This window comes from Pituophis catenifer, unplaced genomic scaffold (assembly GCF_029215685.1).
Source record: "Pituophis catenifer annectens isolate HBS135680 unplaced genomic scaffold, rPitCat1.0.hap2 SCAF_3, whole genome shotgun sequence".
NCBI classification, from domain to species: domain Eukaryota; kingdom Metazoa; phylum Chordata; class Lepidosauria; order Squamata; family Colubridae; genus Pituophis; species Pituophis catenifer.
The window spans coordinates 57,823,860-57,841,696 of NW_027256883.1; the positions used below are offsets into that span (position 1 = coordinate 57,823,860).

The following is a 17,837-nucleotide window of genomic DNA, read 5'->3' on the forward strand; positions in this document are numbered from 1 at the left end:
ATTTTGGCATCTGAAATTTAAAAAAAACAGCAACCCAGAATCTCCACTTCCTTGACCTGAAAAGATACATTTAACAAAATAAATAAATAAATAAAGATGGGTGTCCCCCCCCTTTTTTTCCCCCTTTGGGAGGGTGTGTGCTTTCCATGACATTCAAAATGTGCTGCCTCATTTTTCCTTCATCCCAAACATTATTTTTTTAACACTAAAAATATTTGCATGTGAATATTTAGCACAGCCCTACATGTGAAATATCTATTGCAACATTGGAAAGTCATTATAAATATATATATTTATATATATACACCCGAGAAAACACCCGAGATTTTAATTTTTTGCATATGTATATCTTTTTCTTTCTTTTTCGTAGGCTTTTATGTGCATATTCTTTCTAGCCAGGTTTTACCTACGTAAGCTATGATGTTATGCAGCCCCGGTTCTGTGAAATTTCATTCACAAGTTTCTGGGCTTTTTGTTTCTTGCTAACAGACAGCAAACTCTGTGCTGCTTTTTGGGAGACTCAGATAGCTATTTCTGCCTTATAAGGCTTCATCAGTGAGCCTTATACAGGGAGGATACCTGAGAAGAGGGTGTGGCTCACTGATGAAGCCTTATAAGGCAGAAATAGCTATCTGAATCTCCCAAAAAGCAGCACAGAGTTTGCTGTCTGTCAGCAAGAAACAAAAAGCCCAGAAACTTGTGTTTAAAAAATATCTTAGTTGCCCATGGAAAGCTAGCTAGTTGGACCATAGTGATTAATGATAAGTGCTGCATGATTAAGTCCACTCCCCCTGAAGAACTTTAAAGGATTCATGTAGTATTTATTATACAATAAGGAACTCTTCCAAGTTAGCCCTTGGCATGTGCATATGCACACAACACACAAAGATATCTCAGTATGATTGCTTCATTTATATCCTATAAATAAAATTACATTTCCTAATGCCATGAGTTGCATTTATATATTATTATCTTTCCAATGATGGACAAGTTTGGCAATATAATTAGAGACTGGAAGCATGAATCATGTATAGTTTTCCATCCATTCTTCACTCAGGAGCAAAAGCTTTGCTATAGATGTCAAGCTGTATATTAGAGACTAAAAAAAAAAAGAGAGAGAGAGAGAGAAGCTGTGGAAAAAAAATACTGTTTTTATTCTGATTCAACTACCAGAATATCAGCATTCTCTTTCTTCGCTCAGCAAATTGACTGCTGACCTTATTAAAATATGAAAGGAAATGGAGTCGGAAGGCCATTAATTTAAAACAATCAAGTATAAAATGAACAAATATTAAAATGGGAGATGATAGGTAAAGGGTAATGTATCCTGCAGTCATAAATGATCAGTTCAGAATCTGTAGCAAACTATTATATAATCCTGGTAATACATCCAGGCTAGAGAACAATACTTCCAGTACGTGGAAAGTACTTGAACATAATCCCTTTTGGAATATAATGAAAAACTTGCAGGAATGAACCAATCTCAAATAAACAAAATCCAGTTTTGTCTGGCATTTTGATAGGGATCAATATTGAAACTGATCATCTTTTTGGGTGACCTATGGTGAAAAGTGGATTAGGGAATTTGGTCAGTTCTCCTAGACTTCTCACTGAGTTTTAGTATCCTCAACTATGGCTTGATTTGGCCTGGCTAGTGGAATTGGAATTTAGATTTCCAATCCTTCTATTCAGGATGTATCCAGATGTTGGTGTTGGGACACTATTTATATAGAACACTAACTTATGATGTCATATAGCATTTGATTTATTCCTCATGTTGTTCAACTTCTAGATAAAAAAACCTAGAAAAATTGTCAGAATTTTAGAGTGGAGTGCTATCAGCATGTTATTCTTCCTCACAATACAAATCCAATACAATTATTTGTATTCTTGAATATTACCTAATTTCTATTACATGACATTTCCATAACTTAATTCTCAGCACAGATGGCCTGTTTTAAAACACTTTTCCTTCTTACTGTTAGTAGGTACATTCTTTATCCTCAGAGACTTTATTCTTATGGTACTAGCAAGGCGGAAGCTCTTGCCTATGTATTTCCTTTTCTATGTTATCCCAAGAGATACTTTGCTTTCCCCAACTAAGGATCCTACAGAAAGAAGTTTCTTATCTTTTAAAGGAAGCTATCCCCTCACTTCAATTTTAAGTAGCAAAATAGCTCTACAAAATACAGACTATAAAAATACGAAATACCCAACTGTACAAAACTCTGATTAGATGTGTTCTTTTACTGTTTATTCTTCTATTATAAGCAGTTTTTCCTCCTCTTCTTACGATATTGGTCAAAACCCATAGTAAACATTTATCAGGGAAGAAATGCTACTGGTTTGCACCAGTTCAGATGAACCAGTAGTAATAAAAGCTACTGGTCCAGGCAAACCGGTAGTTAAAAAAAATGCTACCGGTTCATGAGAATCGGTATTTCTGACGATCAGCTGTGCCGTGTGATTTATATTCTCTAGAAAGTAGGAAATCCTGCTTTCTAGTGAATCTAAATCGCGTGGCAGAGCTGTTCCCCCCCTCGCTTTTCTACCCTTTTTCCACGTGAAGCGCGCGTTTGGTGTGCACTGCGCATGTGCGTTCATGCAGTATGCATTTGGCGCACACTGTGCATGCACGGGCAGCAAACCGGTGGCAAACTGCAGAGGATTATACCACTGACATGTATGTATGGTATGTATGCTTAACTTTAATAATGGTCTGAATAAGAGAAAACAAGTTGAAATCAAATCCAGGCAAGTCCAATAAATTGGAAACTAAGTCTCTTGAGTACTAAATTTCCCAAGTTTCCAAGTACATGTTGCTTTTGATGGAGTTGCAGTTACCTTGATTATCTAGGATTTCTTTGTGATCTGGAACTATTATTGAATTCACAGATAGCAAATGTGGTGAGGAATTCATTACATAATTACACCTAATGCAGCAACAGTGAGCTTTCCTGAGCTGCTTCAGTTTTAACAAAGATTATCCACACCTTCAGTACTGATTCCTTTTGCTACAAAATGTTTTGTAGTATGCTACCAATGCTGGACCACCTTTCAAAGTGTCTGAAAGTTGTTACTGATGTAAAATGAGTTGAGGCTCTTCACGGCACAAGGTATAAGGATCATATAGATAATTATATTGAAGATACCACGTTGGCAAATTGTTTACTTAGCAGAGTTTTAGATACAGTATTACTGTAGGAAAAAAACTCTAGATTAAAATATTCTTAATATTAAAAAGAGGCAGGATAGAATATTTCCCCAAAGGAGAAAAATCTTAAAGGCAGAAAGCAGCCCCCATCTTCCAGCTATAGGAAAAAAGCCTCAAGCAGAAGCATGAAGAGGCCAGTCTTTAGGAAATTTTGTATCCATTCAGAAAGATTGGGTCACTCTATTCATAAGCAAAGAGCCAAAGTTGACAAGATTGACAAGATTAGAGACCTAAGATTTGCATTTCCCCTTTTACCTGTAGAGCCAGCCATGACCCCTACATGACCCCATAGGAATCTGGCAACTGCCATTAGAAAGGGTCTAAGACTTTTCAGATCGAACTCTTGGTGCTGCTTGTTTCTCCACCAGGGTTTCACCTCCGCGTTATTATGCCCAGCACTTTGGGCCATGGACCCTCTGTCCCAGTCCCTTCGACATGGCCCATTCATCGCAGTACAGTTCGCGTTGGGCTTTTGGGCACACAGGACAGTTTGGACTGACTCTGACTGACTCTGTCAGTTTGGAGCCTCCCGAGTTGGCCGAGAGCAGCGCAGGGGAGGGATTCAGCCACAAAAGATGGGGGGCTGTAGAGGTTTCCAGGGCCTCTCCCTGTGGAAGAGGGGTCTGGGAGTTGGCAAAGGTATTTCTACTCCAACTAGGACTGCCATAGTTAGTAGTGCTTGGGGCTCTGAAATCTCCACCCCGCCACAGCCACGAGCTCCTCACCTGTCAGTTTGGAGCCTCCCATGGTGGCCAAGAGCAACGCGGGGGGAGGAGGGCTGTAGAGAATGAGGGATCCATCAGGTCGGGCTTTTGAAACCAGCTGGCGGGAATGGCTGGCCTGATCTTTTGCTTTTCCTTCTGGTTTCTGAAGATCTTTTGCTTTTCCTTCTCCTAGTTTCTGAAGACCCACCTGTCCCAAGAGCCCTGCTCTCTTCTAACCCCAATCCCCACCTCTTCATTCCCTCTCTGCTTCTCCCAGGATTCTGGGAGTGAAGTACCTGGCATTTGTCAAAACATATGTCTCACCTTCTGTCTAAGAACATATCTCAGCTTTGATCTGTTCCCATCACACCAGAAGGAGTTACACCTTCTCTGAAGTGTAGCCTCCATTTAAGTTTCTTGTTTGGCATTTATGAGCTTAAACCAGGGGTGAAATGCTCCCAGTTCGGACCAGCTCTGGTGAGTAGGTAGCGATGGCGGCGGGCAGTTCAGAGGACCGGTAGCAAAAATTCCTGCCCCCGCCCCCCCATGCCCAGCTGAGCTGTGTGATCCCAGCTGAGTTGCCTGCTAATCAGGAAACTCAGCTTGGATTGTCAGACCCATTTAAAAGAAAAAAAACTTTCTTTTTTTCTCTCCCCTCCCCCCCAGCCTCCAACTTGCTTACCTTTGCTGCTGCTCGCAACACCTGCCTTGCTTTGCTTGCTGTAATACCTGCAATACATTGCATCAGCAAGCAACTGAATCTCCCTGCCTGCAATCAAGCTCATCGGTGAGCAGCTCTATCTGCAACTTTAAGACTTGTGGACTTCAACTCCCAGCAAAACTGGCTGAGGAATTCTGGGAGTTGAAGTCTACAAGTCTTAAAGTTGCTAAGGTTGGAGACCCCTGTTCTATTGGGTAAAAAAGTTTTTTTCCCCCCTTTGGGAGCTTTAAAAAAATAGTTATTTGGGGATTTTTTTAGTTGTTCTTTTTTTAGACCTAGCCATTTAAAGTTTAGGAAGTTTTAAATTTAGCTTCTTTTATATAAAAATAAAAATAAATAAAAATAAAATAATATTTGTGCAGCTTTCTGAGATTTAGTGTGTTTCTGTAGTGTTTCACTCTAACTACACAAACCCACAAAATCTCACAAAGCTGTATGTGGAATTTTGTGTGTGTGAAGTGTGAAAGTTGGTTTTGGGGGCTTTTTGTGGCTGTGTGAGGTTCCTGCTTGTTGCAGGGGCCATTTTGGGTCTAGTACAGCTGCTTTTACATTGTGGGTGAGCCAGTTGTGTTGTGTTGTGTTGTGTGTGTGTGTAAAGTGTGAAAGTTGTTTTTTTGGGCTTTTTGTGGCTGTGTGAGGTTCCTGCTTGTTGCAGGGGCCATTTTGGGTCTAGCACAGCTGCTTTTACATTGTGGGTGAACCAGTTGTGTTGTGTTGTGTTTTGTAGGTTAAAAAAGGGCAAAGAAGTGACATTGACTTGGCCATGCCCACCCAGTCACCTTACCACCATGCCCCACCCACTAATTAAGCCCCGCCCACAGAACCGGTAGCAAAAACATTTAGATTTCACCTCTGGCTTAAACATATTATTATTGGACCTTACAGATGGAAATGAAGAGGAGTGAGGAGCAACACTAATTCCAATCGCTTCTCCTTTTCTCTTTCTCTGCTCACGTTCCTTTCAAGCTCCCCATTGAATTCCAAGGAAAGACCGTCCACCCTGACCAGGGGCTCTAGCCCTCCCAGGGATGTTTGGGGAAAGGAACGTGAGCAGAGAAAGAGAAAGGATAAGCAATTGGAATTAGTGTTGCTCCTCACTCCTCTTCATTTCCATCTGTAAGGTCCAATAATAGTACGCTTTAGCTCATAAATGCCAAACAAGAAATTTAAATGGAGGCTACACTTCAGAAAAGGTGTAACTCCTTTTTATACAGTCAGAAACGTCATAAAATAACATCCTGGCTTCCTAATTAGATTTGTGTATTCGTGCAAAAGGGATAGAATACTCCTCATTAGCCTTTACAGTCCAATCTTTTTCCTTTCTCTCTCTTCTTTCTTTTTCTTCCCACCCCCTTCTCTTACCATTCGGTGTCAGGGAGGCAGGATCAGATATAGGGCAGCTTCCACCCCTCCCCTTCCTTCTCCTAACAAATGCCTGATGCTGTTTAGCCTTGTCCTAGTAAACTCCTTCTTTTTTCTGGGAATTTTCCTCTCTGTTAGAGGCACCAAAATAACTCAGATGATATAAGGTCTCCTGCTAGAGGAGGGGGTTGGACTAGATGAACTCCAAGGTCCCTTCCAGCCTGAATCTATGTCTAGTTATATTAATGACTGGGAACCCCACCTAATGGATCCCTTGCCCTCTACTGCCCCCCTCCCCCTCCCCCATCCTGATGCTCTCAACAGCCTCGGGAGGCTCCGAACTAACAGGCGAGCGGCTCATGGTCGGGGGTGCAGAGCAGAGGTGAAATCTAAAAATGTTTGCTACCGGTTCTGTGGGCGTGGCTTAATTAGTGGGTGTGGCTTGGTGGTAAGGTGACTGGGAGGGTGTCGCTTGTTGGTCAGGTGGGCGTGGCCAAGTCAATGTCACTTCTTTGCCCTTTTTTAACCTATAAAACACAACACAACAAAACTGGCTCACCCACAATATAAAAGCAGCTGTGCTAGACCCAAAATGGCCCTGTAACAAGCAGGAATCTCACAGCCACAAAAAGCCCAAAAAAACCAACTTTCACACTTTACACACACACAACACAACTGGCTCACCCACAATATAAAAGCAGCTGTGCTAGACCCAAAATGGCCGCTGCAACAAGCAGGAACCTCACACAGCCACAAAAAGCCCAAAAACACAACTTTCACACTTTACACACTTTACACACACAAAATTCCACATACAGCTTTGTGAGATTTTGTGTGGTTGTGTAGTTAGAGTGAAACACTACAGAAACACACTAAATCTCAGAAAGCTGCACAAATATTATTTTATTTTTATTTATTTTTATTTTTATATAAAAGCAGCTAAATTTAAAACTTCCTAAACTTTAAATGGCTAAGTCTAAAAAAAGAACAACTAAAAAAATCCACAATTAACTATTTTTTTAAAGCTCCCAAAGGGGAAAAAAACTTACCCAATAGAACAGGGGTCTCCAACCTTGGCAACTTTAAGACTTGTAGACTTCAACTCCCAGAATTCCTCAGCCAGCTTTGCTTTGCTGAGGAATTCTTGGAGTTGAAGTCCACAACTCCTTGCCTGCTTGACTGCAGGCAGCGGGATTCAGTTGCTTGCTGATGCTATGGATTGCAGGGATTACAGCAAGGCGTTGCGACCAGCAGGTAAAGTAAACAAGCTGAGGGGGGGAGGGGGAGGGATCGTCAGAACCATTTAAAAGGAAAAAAGTTTTTTTTTCTTTTACATGGCTCTGGCGATCCCAGCTGAGTTGCCTGATTAGCAGGCAACTCAGCTGGGATCGTCAGAGCTTGGCTGGTCAGAGCCATTTAAAAGAAAAAAAAGGCTCTGATGATCGCGTGGCTCAGCTGGGCATGGGGGGTGTGGGCAGGGATTTTTGCTACTGGTTCTCCGAACTGCCCACCGCCATCACTACCTACTCACCTGAGCCGGTCCTAACGGGAGCATTTCACCCGGGTGCAGAGCCCCAAGTGCTACTATTGAAATACCTTTGCCGCCTCCCAGCCCCCTCTTTCACAGGAAGAGGCCCTGGGAACTTCTATAGCCCCCCTCCCCCCATCTTTTGTGTCCCTCCCCCGCACTGCTCTTGGCTGCCTCGGGAGGCTCCGAACTGAGCATCCCTCTGAACTACAGCCTCCTCTCTACTCCCAAAGCCCCTGAGGCCCTGCATTGATTGGCTGGCTTCGAACTGTCCTGTGTGCCCAAAAGCCCGACACGAACTATACTGCGATGAATGGGCCACGGTGAAGGTACTGGGATGGAGGGGCCGTAGCCCAAAGTGCCAAGGTGTAATAACACGGAGGAGAAACCCTGGTGGAGAAACAGGCAGCTCCAAGAGTTCGAGCCGAAAAGTCCCATTCCGATTAGAATATTATAGGACATGTTCTTGCACAGGATCAGGCATCTCAATCACGAGGCCCCAATGTATAAAATGTATAAAAGCCCACCTATCTCAACCCCATTTTGTCAGCCACCCCAGAAACATGCTGCTGTCATTGAAGTTGCTGGCATCTAAATAAACAGAGACCTTCTTTCCTTGCAGCAGCCTCCATTTTATTTCCAGTGTCTTTCTCCCAGCTTGGAACTAGATCATATCTTTATTCCAACATTACTGTTAATCTTTAAGTTTAAGAACAAGTTTAGGAACTCACTATTTTAAGGAACTGCATCCGGCATTACAGATCTATAATTATTATTTCCACCCATCACCAAACATTCTGGTTGCTCTGATTCTTTTTATTTCAGGTTGCTACTATCAGATCAATCTGCTAGTACTTCAATGGTTACAGCCAAATAGTGTTCCATAGTTTGTTCACTATACTGTAATTTCTCTTCAAACGTTGGGTATTTTCTGTTTTGAAATAATGAAGCTATCTTTTTGGTTTCTACTTTTTGAAATGTTTTTGATATTTTTAATTCAATGTTATTTCAGTTTTAATTTCATTAGCTGCCAATATAGATAATATAATCACTATAATGAGACTCTAACTTTTAGTTTTGAAATCATAATAAATCCTTATGTATTATCTTTCTTTATACATTATACCACTATATTTTTCTAGATTTAATAACAATTAACAACTTTTCCTCCTTTTAATATTATAATAGTTTTACATATATTTTACTATTAGGTTATTTGGTTACCCTATATAAATTCTATCCTACTGTACTATTTACATGGTAATGTGCCAAACTCTTAAATTTTAGTTTCCAATTTTACTTATATTTTTATATAATTTTATAGCTTGTTTTATTTCATTCAATTGGGACCCTTTTGTTTTTCTGGTCAGTGTCCAAAATAAAATGAGTGATTGACCAGCTGATCAACTGATTTTCATGCTCCTTCAAATCTTGCTTTTAAAAGTTACACAGTGTTCAAGGCTCATAAGTTCTCTCATCTGAGGAACAAATGAGGGACAATTCAATTTTTATATGATCACAAAGAATGCCTTAGATATCCCTTTTCATTAAAAAGTGTATTAAAGGATTGTTAACTCAATATGATAGTCGTCATAGCTCATTTAAAGATGAATACTGATAGGACTATACATTCCTTTTTTTAAGGAGCAACTTCTATGAGTATGTGAACACCCCCACCAAAAATCTCTCTCTCCTAGCAATCAGCCTATTGAACCTTCTCATAAAACTAATATATTTCTTTGCTGTCTTCTGCAAAGAAAGATTATATTACATAATCTTTCCAATTTCTTCCCAGATGTCACAATCCACATAATATTTTCTTTGAACAAAACACATGCAGGCAAATCTGAGGTAGGTATAAAAATGTTATCATAAAGGAATTGAGAATAATTCCACTTTTTTGTTATGAACTTGTCCAGTTTTTAAGGTCTACAAGAGAAGCCCATCTGAAGATGTTCCTGTTTTTGGACACTTGCTTGTGTGACACATGGATGGGGCACTTTTTTCTGAATAATTCCTAGATTAGGGAATGCTTTCCCTTAAAAGTGGTGTCTGGCCTTTATTCTTTCTGATTTCAGAAATGCAATTAAAACACATCTCTTTCACCACCTTTTGTTACTTTTGTTTAAATTTGCATCTTTGATTTTTTAAAATTGTGCTTTGCATTTTATTAGCTATCATCTGCTTTAAGCACTCAAAATCATTAGAGAGTAATGACTGAAATCAAAACAAATATATAAACAAAACAATAAACTAAAAGACATTTCACTCAGGGACTTTGAAACATATCAACTTGATATAGAAAATATTTACAGTAGGGATACCTAGAAACTTTAATGATTTCAGAAATCTACCCATGAAATAGAGATGGGGACACACATCTCAGCATTTTGCTATTGAATTTCAGAAATGTGATTTTAAAGACTCTGGAAAGGTTGTGGTACAAGGAACTGAGGATGCCTGATATTCTCCTTTCCTTTAGGTAGAACAAATTGGGGTTTTCAGAAGTCTTACCTGTTTAAAAAAAACTCTAATATCTCATTTTTGATAAACATATAAACGTACCCAAGAATATATTTCATATGGATTTTACTAGGTCTGGGTTTCAAAAATCCAGATAGCTAGTGTATCTATGGCAGCAACAGGATGCAGAAGACACTTTTATATCCTGTGATCATTTGGATTTCTCCAGCCAGATCAGTTAGATCCATTTTAAAGCTTCCCGAACAAATCTTCTTACTTCTTGAACAAATCTTCTCACAGCTCATTATATTTGGTGGCAACATATAAGCAAAAGGTAGTTGATTTTGACATCTAAAACTCAGCACCTAAGGAAGACATGGTAGCTCTGTTTCCCTAAGTAATAAGAGATTTGTGGCATCCACACTGACTTTCTGCTGAAGCCCCTAATAATGTTTATTTACTGGTCTTGAGTCTTGACCTAAATAAAAATGAATGAATGAGATTTTAATGCAGTGGATGAGTTCCTACTGATTTGCTTTATTGTTTCAACTGTAATTGTACATATTATTGTTGTTGGCCACCTTGAAGTTTATCTGTAGGGAAAAGATGAGATAGAAATTTTATATCTTTAAGTAAAACAAAATAGCTAAAGCAGACATACATTGGAAGCTTGCACAAAGCTTTGATAGGGAGGAGATCTAAAGCAAAGGTAATTGAGAATAGAATAGAATTCTTTTCCCACTCTCTCTCAGTATACATGCAAACAACAATTAACTGATAAGTCACAGATCATAAATTGTAAGGTACAATCATAAGTCATAAGATACAAACAAGAGTTGATAACTCATAATATACCAATAGGAAAAGGTAGTAGAAAAGATGAGAGGTGAGAAAGATGAGGAGATCAGAAGATGGGAAAGATGATAAGATGAGACAGATAATAGCATTAAAGCCTACTACATGGGTCTACATCTTAAAGAGTGCTGTGAGAGTTAGGTCTTTAGCAGAGTGATGCATGGAGGAAGAAACTATCTTTGGGTCTAGTTGTTTTGACATGCAAAGCTTTATAGTAGTGTCTTGAGGGGAGAAGTTGAAAGAGTTTGTATTCAGGATGTGAGGAGTATGTAGATATTTTCTCAGCGCTTTTTCTGGTTCGTACAGTATACAGGTCCTCAATGGAAGACAGACTGGTTGCAATTGTTTTTTCTGCAGTCCTAACTATCCATTGAAGTGTATACTTGTCCTGAATGATCCTATCAGAATGCAAATGCAAAATGAAGTGACACAGTATTTTTTTTTTCTTATTGGATTGGCACAGTCATGCTACTTCAAGTTGTCTGCTTCTTTGGCCCCTTAGTGTTCTTCTGTACAATGGCAATGTACCCACAAAAGCCAAAACAAAGCAGCTCATCAAAGCAAATTGGTTCCACTTGAATGCTTAAGTGCAATGCATCTGATGATTTTCTTTGGGGACTAAGTCACATTGCATCACTGCAGATGCCCAAAATGAAATATTGATATAGATTGGGCCCGTTTTTTTTAAACCCAATAAATGGATAATGCAGAAGGAGCATCTTATTTCTTCTGTATATTTTCCTTAGCCTTTTCAAAATATAGTATATTATCCTAGGATTGTTGGAAAAATAATTATCTCTAAAGCTGCCTTAAGTTGCAATGCAATTAAAGACAGTTTTGTTTAACTGATGGAGGACTTGGAGATGTTTCATGAAGGGAACTATTATGCACTCATGCATGCATCAATAAAATTAGGACTCAATTGTCAAAGGAAGAAACATCTCAGCTTTTCTACATCTGTAGATTCTGTACACATTTTTGATTAAGCTTCCAATAAGGCTTAATTTCATTTTGTTACCATAGTGAATAGTGCCGATAGTCTTGCTGAGCAAACCTACTCAATTCAATGAAGCTCAAATTCATTGAGATATGGATCAATTCAATGAAAATAATGCTGGGCTTCTACTCTAGCTGATTCACTAGATTTTGATCAGTCATACGCTTTAGATCATGCTATAATCAAATCATTGCAATCCTCTTTTCTATTACGGGTATCCATCTACATATACATGTAGAAGCACAAGGACAGCAGACATATACCAGTACTTCTTTCCTTACTTCCCAACATTGTATGTTCCATTGGACTCCCCTTTATAATCAGACAGTGTGGTATTTATACAGAAAACCTACATTATATTGCATAGAGTTGATGTAGTTCAGTGCATCTGGAAGACACAAGATAAGTAAAAGCTAGCAAGAGCTTATTTCTGATAGACTGCGATGTTATTAATCAATGCTTAGAAGAAAATCTCTTGTCCTTGGAGAACTTTTTACTTAATTGTACATTTCTTCAAAATGCAGTTTTCATGACTGAAATTCTCATCCCCTGATATTCATATGGAGAAGACTTTGATAATTTGGATGAAAGATTCTTGGGTTTAATCAAAATTTCAAGATCTCTCTTTAAAACCAGTATCATTCAGGATTGCCTCCTAATTATTTGGCAATTTCCTAGGAACTTGTTATGGGCTTTGTATACATTCTTGAAATAAGTCAGAAATTAATATAGGCTTAATTTTAATTTATGGCCTGCACTTTCATTTCATTATATAGCCTGTATACTCTTTGTTTTGCAGTATAACTGCCTTGTGAGTTATAGTGATCAGAAATATGATTACAGTTTTTTTTCAGCCAGATTCAGGGTTTCTTCCATGGAATATAAAATGATGTAGAAAGGATTCCTCAAACATTCATCTTTTAATTAGGGGAGAGGTTGCTTTATTTTGAACATTCTTATATGAAAGCTATTTTTCTGAAGCAGAATGACCCAGGCTTTCTTCCCTGCAGTTTCAAGAATGAAGCACGCAATCTTATGCATACTTATTTGGATGTAATTAAGCCCGCTGAATGAATGGGATTTACTTTTGAACAAACAGTGCAAACAGGGATTTTATTGGGTACGGCAATTATTACTAGCATAACTGTAGAGGTAAAACTTCTCAGTATTACATTGCATACTCCAAGAGTCTAAAGGTAAAATTCTGAGAATAATTTATGTAAACAAACTATTTTTAAACCTAACTAAACTTAACTATTTTAAACCTAAAAGGACTTCAGAATATAAAGTAGTGGCTTGAGGAGTTATAGCTATGTTGAAATTCAGTTTCCATAATGGTGCGGAATCTCAACTTCTCTGAAGGACATTATCCTGGAAAAGGATAGTGTTGCTTCCTAGGGCATTTTATCCTCTTTTAATGAAAAGTGAATTTATCAGCAAAGGAGCATTAATGTCATTTGCATCCAAATCCCAGCAATGAAGATAGAGGAGCCGTGCTATGGACCAGTCTGTTTTATACAGAAATCTTCTCATATCAATGTGAGAAAAAAGTGATCACCCTTTCTGTTATCTACGTTTGTATCTCTGCTGGTGTGTAAAACCATCCTCAGTTTTCCAAGTCTGGTCAACTGGCCAAAAGACATTTCCCAGAGCCATAGTCCAGTTTTGACTATGGGAAGAAGTGACTTGCTAGGCCCACGAGCTTGTCCAGCTTGGAGGGGGGAGGGAAAGAGAGAGGGAGAGAGAGTGGGTGGGTGAGAGAGAGAGAGAGAGAGAAAGAGAAAGAGAAAAAGAAGAAATAAAAGGGAAAGGTGCGCTCGGGCATGAAGAGCAAGGCTGACATTTTCTTAACCACCCTCCTCGGGGGGCGAGATGCGCCTTAATGGGGAAGACGACGAAAAAAAGGAGGAAGCGAGCGGGAATCCCTCCTCCTCCTCCCTCTCCCCTTTTTCTCCTTCGCGCTGGAGGGAAGCTAGTGCGGCGGGAGCAGCTCCAGAGCCTCTAGGTGCCGAAGGAGCGACGCTGGCTGCGGAGGGGCAGGGGGTGGGATCTGCGAGAAGAGCCGGGGAAGCGGCTCCTTCTTCTGCGCTTCAGGCAACGATGGCGTGGCGAGTGCCTCCTCCCGCTTGGTAGCGTTTGGAACCGACTTGCCGCTGAGATCCAAGCAGCCGCTCGCTTCGTATAGGGCGGCCGGAAAGGTTCCTGAGTGTTGAGCGCGGCGCCCCGCAGGCGGAGTGGGCGGGCTGCGCTGGGCCGGTGTGTGCCCGGCGCGCGCCAGAGGTCCTGCACAGCCGCCGCCGCCGCCGCCGCCGCCGCCTGGATGCCAGAGGCTCCCCGGGAGCCGGCGGCCAAGGGCACTCAGCGGCAGCTGGAGGAGGAAGAAGAAGACGAAGAAGAGGAGGAGGAGGAAGAAGAGGGCGACGATCCCTGGCGCGGAGCGGGGGGCCTTTCCGGGGCAAGCTGATCCTGGCCATGGCCTCCAACTTTAACGACATAGTCAAGCAAGGCTACGTGAAAATCCGCAGCAGGAAGCTCGGGGTGAGTGAGAAGGGGGAGCCGAGCGCTTTGTTTCTCCTCTCCCCCACCCCCCGCCGTCATCTCCCGCGTTGGGTGGCGGAGGTGGAAAGGCGGGCAGTCTTCGAGGCTAGGAGACGTTGGGTTTGGCTTGGCGTGGGGGGTCAGGTGCGAGGGGCCTCGGGTTCCCCGATCGCTTGCCTCGGAGCTGCTCGCTTTTTTCCCCCTTCCCCCCCCCCCGTGCCTTGCGCGCCTGCCTTGCCCGCTTCCCGCGAGGAAGGCAGCGCGCAGTGTTGGCATCTCGGGAGGCGTGCGGGCAAGGCATCGGGGTTTAACTCGGGGAGGAAGCCCCGCGGGTGTCAGTCGGAATTGATCTCGACTAAAGTATGGCTAGGACTGCGGCTTGTTATCGCGGCGGGCATTAGACGCTGCTGGGCTGTGCTTTGGCTAGAAATCTGACTGAATTCATCCGGGAGGATTGTCCTTTTCACTCAACTTGGTTTTTTTTTTTTTTTGAGGGGGGGGGACGTACATGTTTTATTTATATTATTATATTATATTATATTATTATTTATATTAATTATTATTATTATTATTATTATTATTAATTATTATTAACACCACCACCATTTGCGTGGTGAGTTTGAGTGGAATCGGCCACGTTACTTAAACTTCCTTTTCCTCCCCCCTTCACACATCTCCCCCCCCCCCCGCAAAAAGACACCCTACTTGTAGGCTGAAATCCTAAATGATTTTGACCAGTGAATAAATCCCACCCAGAAGATAATGGGGTTTCAGGAGAAAGATTGTATAGGACTGAGCAGTGGGAAAACAATGCCTTGATGAAATTGGAAGCAGAGAGACACCCCCCCATCCCATGTTTTCCTCTCTGGTTCAGATGGCAGCACTTAACAGGTTGGAGTGTGACTGGATCAAAGGTCAGGACGTTGTAAACTTTGTGCAGAAACATTTCTTCCTCCTCCTCTTCCAGTCACCAGGAGAAAGCTTGACAGAGCTGATGAGATTTCAACTTGAACAGCTCTTGTGAGAAGGCAAGCGGGAGTGGTGGGAAACAGGAAAGCGAAAAATGCACAAAAGCCTCTCCTGGGTGGAGCGTCTGATACTGGATTGATAGGACAACAGGGGAACCCCAGTTAGCTAAGGTTCTCGGCAGGTGGCAGCACCTGGCTGACCTTGGAAAAGCTTAGAAGATAAGCAGGGCTGAATCTACTTATCCTTTGAATGAGAATCCACCAGGCAATTTCTGGAAAAAATTTAAAAACAACCATGGGAGAGGAAGCACAGTAAATGGCTTTTTTCTTGCCAAAAATTTACTGTACCTAGGTGTCGTTAGCAGGGGTAGAATGCAATTTAGGGTTTTTACTTTTATTCAGGTAGTTAAGGCTCAACATCACTGGTGGAAAAATATGTAGATTCAGTGCACAGGGCAGATGGTCTAGAGAATTGGCAGGTGGCGGTTGCTTTCTCTTCACTTCAGCTGAAAGATTGTATAGGCTTGCAAAGAGAAGATTTATGGCTTTAAAGAAAACATTACTGTCACTTAGAATGATGATAAGTAATGAAAAGGGATTCACCTAATTTTTGGCACTATCGTCTGCTTCTGAATTTGGCTGGCTATCAGGAGTCAAAAAAAGGCTATAGCTCTTACTGAATGCTGTCATACTTACCCAGAATAGAAAGTTCTTTAGGAATTTGTTAGGAAATATGGTTGTTCTGAGAGTATTTGACAGGTTGTAGGCAAATACAATACAAAGTCTCATGTATAACCAGATGGAGATATTTGCTCTTGTTGCACATTACAAGAATTTTATCCAGCTACAAGTCAAATAACTGTTTATTTATTATTGTAACCTGACCAATTACTAGATGTTTTTAATGATAAAAGATACAATATAATCAATAAATACCATTTTCAATTTAAAAAGTGTTATGATTACTGGGAAATTATTGTTTGCTTTGCATAGTAATCTGCTACTTGCTGTGAACTGTATAGCTTACATCTTACTTGTCAAACAATATCAGAACCAGATTGTCTCCAATCTATGCATACCTGAAAACACTGTACATAATTGAAAAAGTGAGGACAAAAATGCTGCTGATTATCATGATGTATTCGTATTTATTTTAATGATAATCGAGGTTGTTTCTTTGTTTGGAAAAGGTGTTCTTTTGCAAATCACAACATGTTAAATTCTTTTACATCCCTTAACCCCCTCATATCTCTATTGTGGAAAAGATAATAAGCATTTTTAAGGAGTGGTCTAAAATTATGCCTCTTACTTATCAGGCTAACAAATTTTAAAGATAGGCCACAGCTATTCAAAATGACAGTTCTTTTAAATTTTTTTAAAGTTTGAAAAATAAATAATACTGCCATAAAAACAGAATAAATAATTACATATACCTGTTTATCCATAACCATCATATTATTCTTTTTTGGAACAAAAAGTGCTATGGAAAGGGTACAAAAGGAGTAAGAAATAGTTAGCCAGGGAATTAAAGCATCATGAATGAAAAAAAAGAGGAAACATAGTCAATTTTAGTTTACTTAACCATGATACCATTCCATACCATTTGGTTTTGCAAACTATCCATGCTGTCTTCAGAACTGTATACTACTTCATACATTTTGTTCTTTAAGCTTCTCGTCTCTCTATTTTTCATGATCTCATCAGCTTCATCCAACCAATAATTGTGGCAGTTATCCTTAACTCATTCCTTTGTTTATTTGTTTTCTGGTTCAGTCTTCATTAATTCTCTTTATATAAACAAAAGTACCGAATCCACATTCATTCAGTACCTAGTCATTCTTGACCCTACTTCTTCTTTCAATTAAAGTTTTTAAATTTGAAGGTGTAACTATATCATTTTTTTAAAAAGAAGTCTCATATAAAATTGATTTAAGTGTTGCTTAAAGGCAAAACAATTTATAGGCTAAACAAATGCCTAAATATTTAATTAGATGTTTTTTTCATGCTAATATATTTGAATTGTTTTCAACAGATAACATTTTGTACGGAAAAGGCAACTTTCTAGACATTCTCTTTTTAACCTGGCTTATTATCTAACTTGGTTTATCTAATCTGGTTTTTATCATCATGGTTAGCAAAGAATTCTTCAACATTGGAAAGATAGTACAACATCAGATTGCATATAGGATTGCCACTAAGTCCAATAATGACATTGGAATTATTTAGAAAGGGGTTTTGCCATGCTCCATTTATACAAGATATTTTCCATGTTTCTGTGACTTTAGCATGGGAAATGACTAATGTCAAATATTTTTCCATCCTTACACCATTGATATAGAGTAGTGGTATGTACACTGATGCTTTCCATATTCTTGCTGAATTCATTCCGTCCCTTTCCATGTATGCTGAAGTTGATAGTAATTGATCTAAAACAAAACAACTGACCAGCACCTGATTGCTTATCAGTGATTCCATTTCTTTGTATGA

General features: G+C 40.0%; 1 protein-coding gene across 1 annotated transcript in view; it reads left to right on the top strand.

The window, feature by feature from the left end:
* Positions 1-14,226: 14,226 nt before the first annotated feature.
* The window catches only part of DOK6 (docking protein 6), a 184,778-nt gene continuing 181,167 nt past the window's right edge, over positions 14,227-17,837 (top strand). Inside the window, exon 1 of the mRNA XM_070942417.1 lies at positions 14,227-14,382. Coding sequence (XP_070798518.1) covers positions 14,317-14,382 — 66 coding nt within the window. The 5' untranslated portion in view covers positions 14,227-14,316. The remainder of the gene's footprint in view (positions 14,383-17,837) is intronic.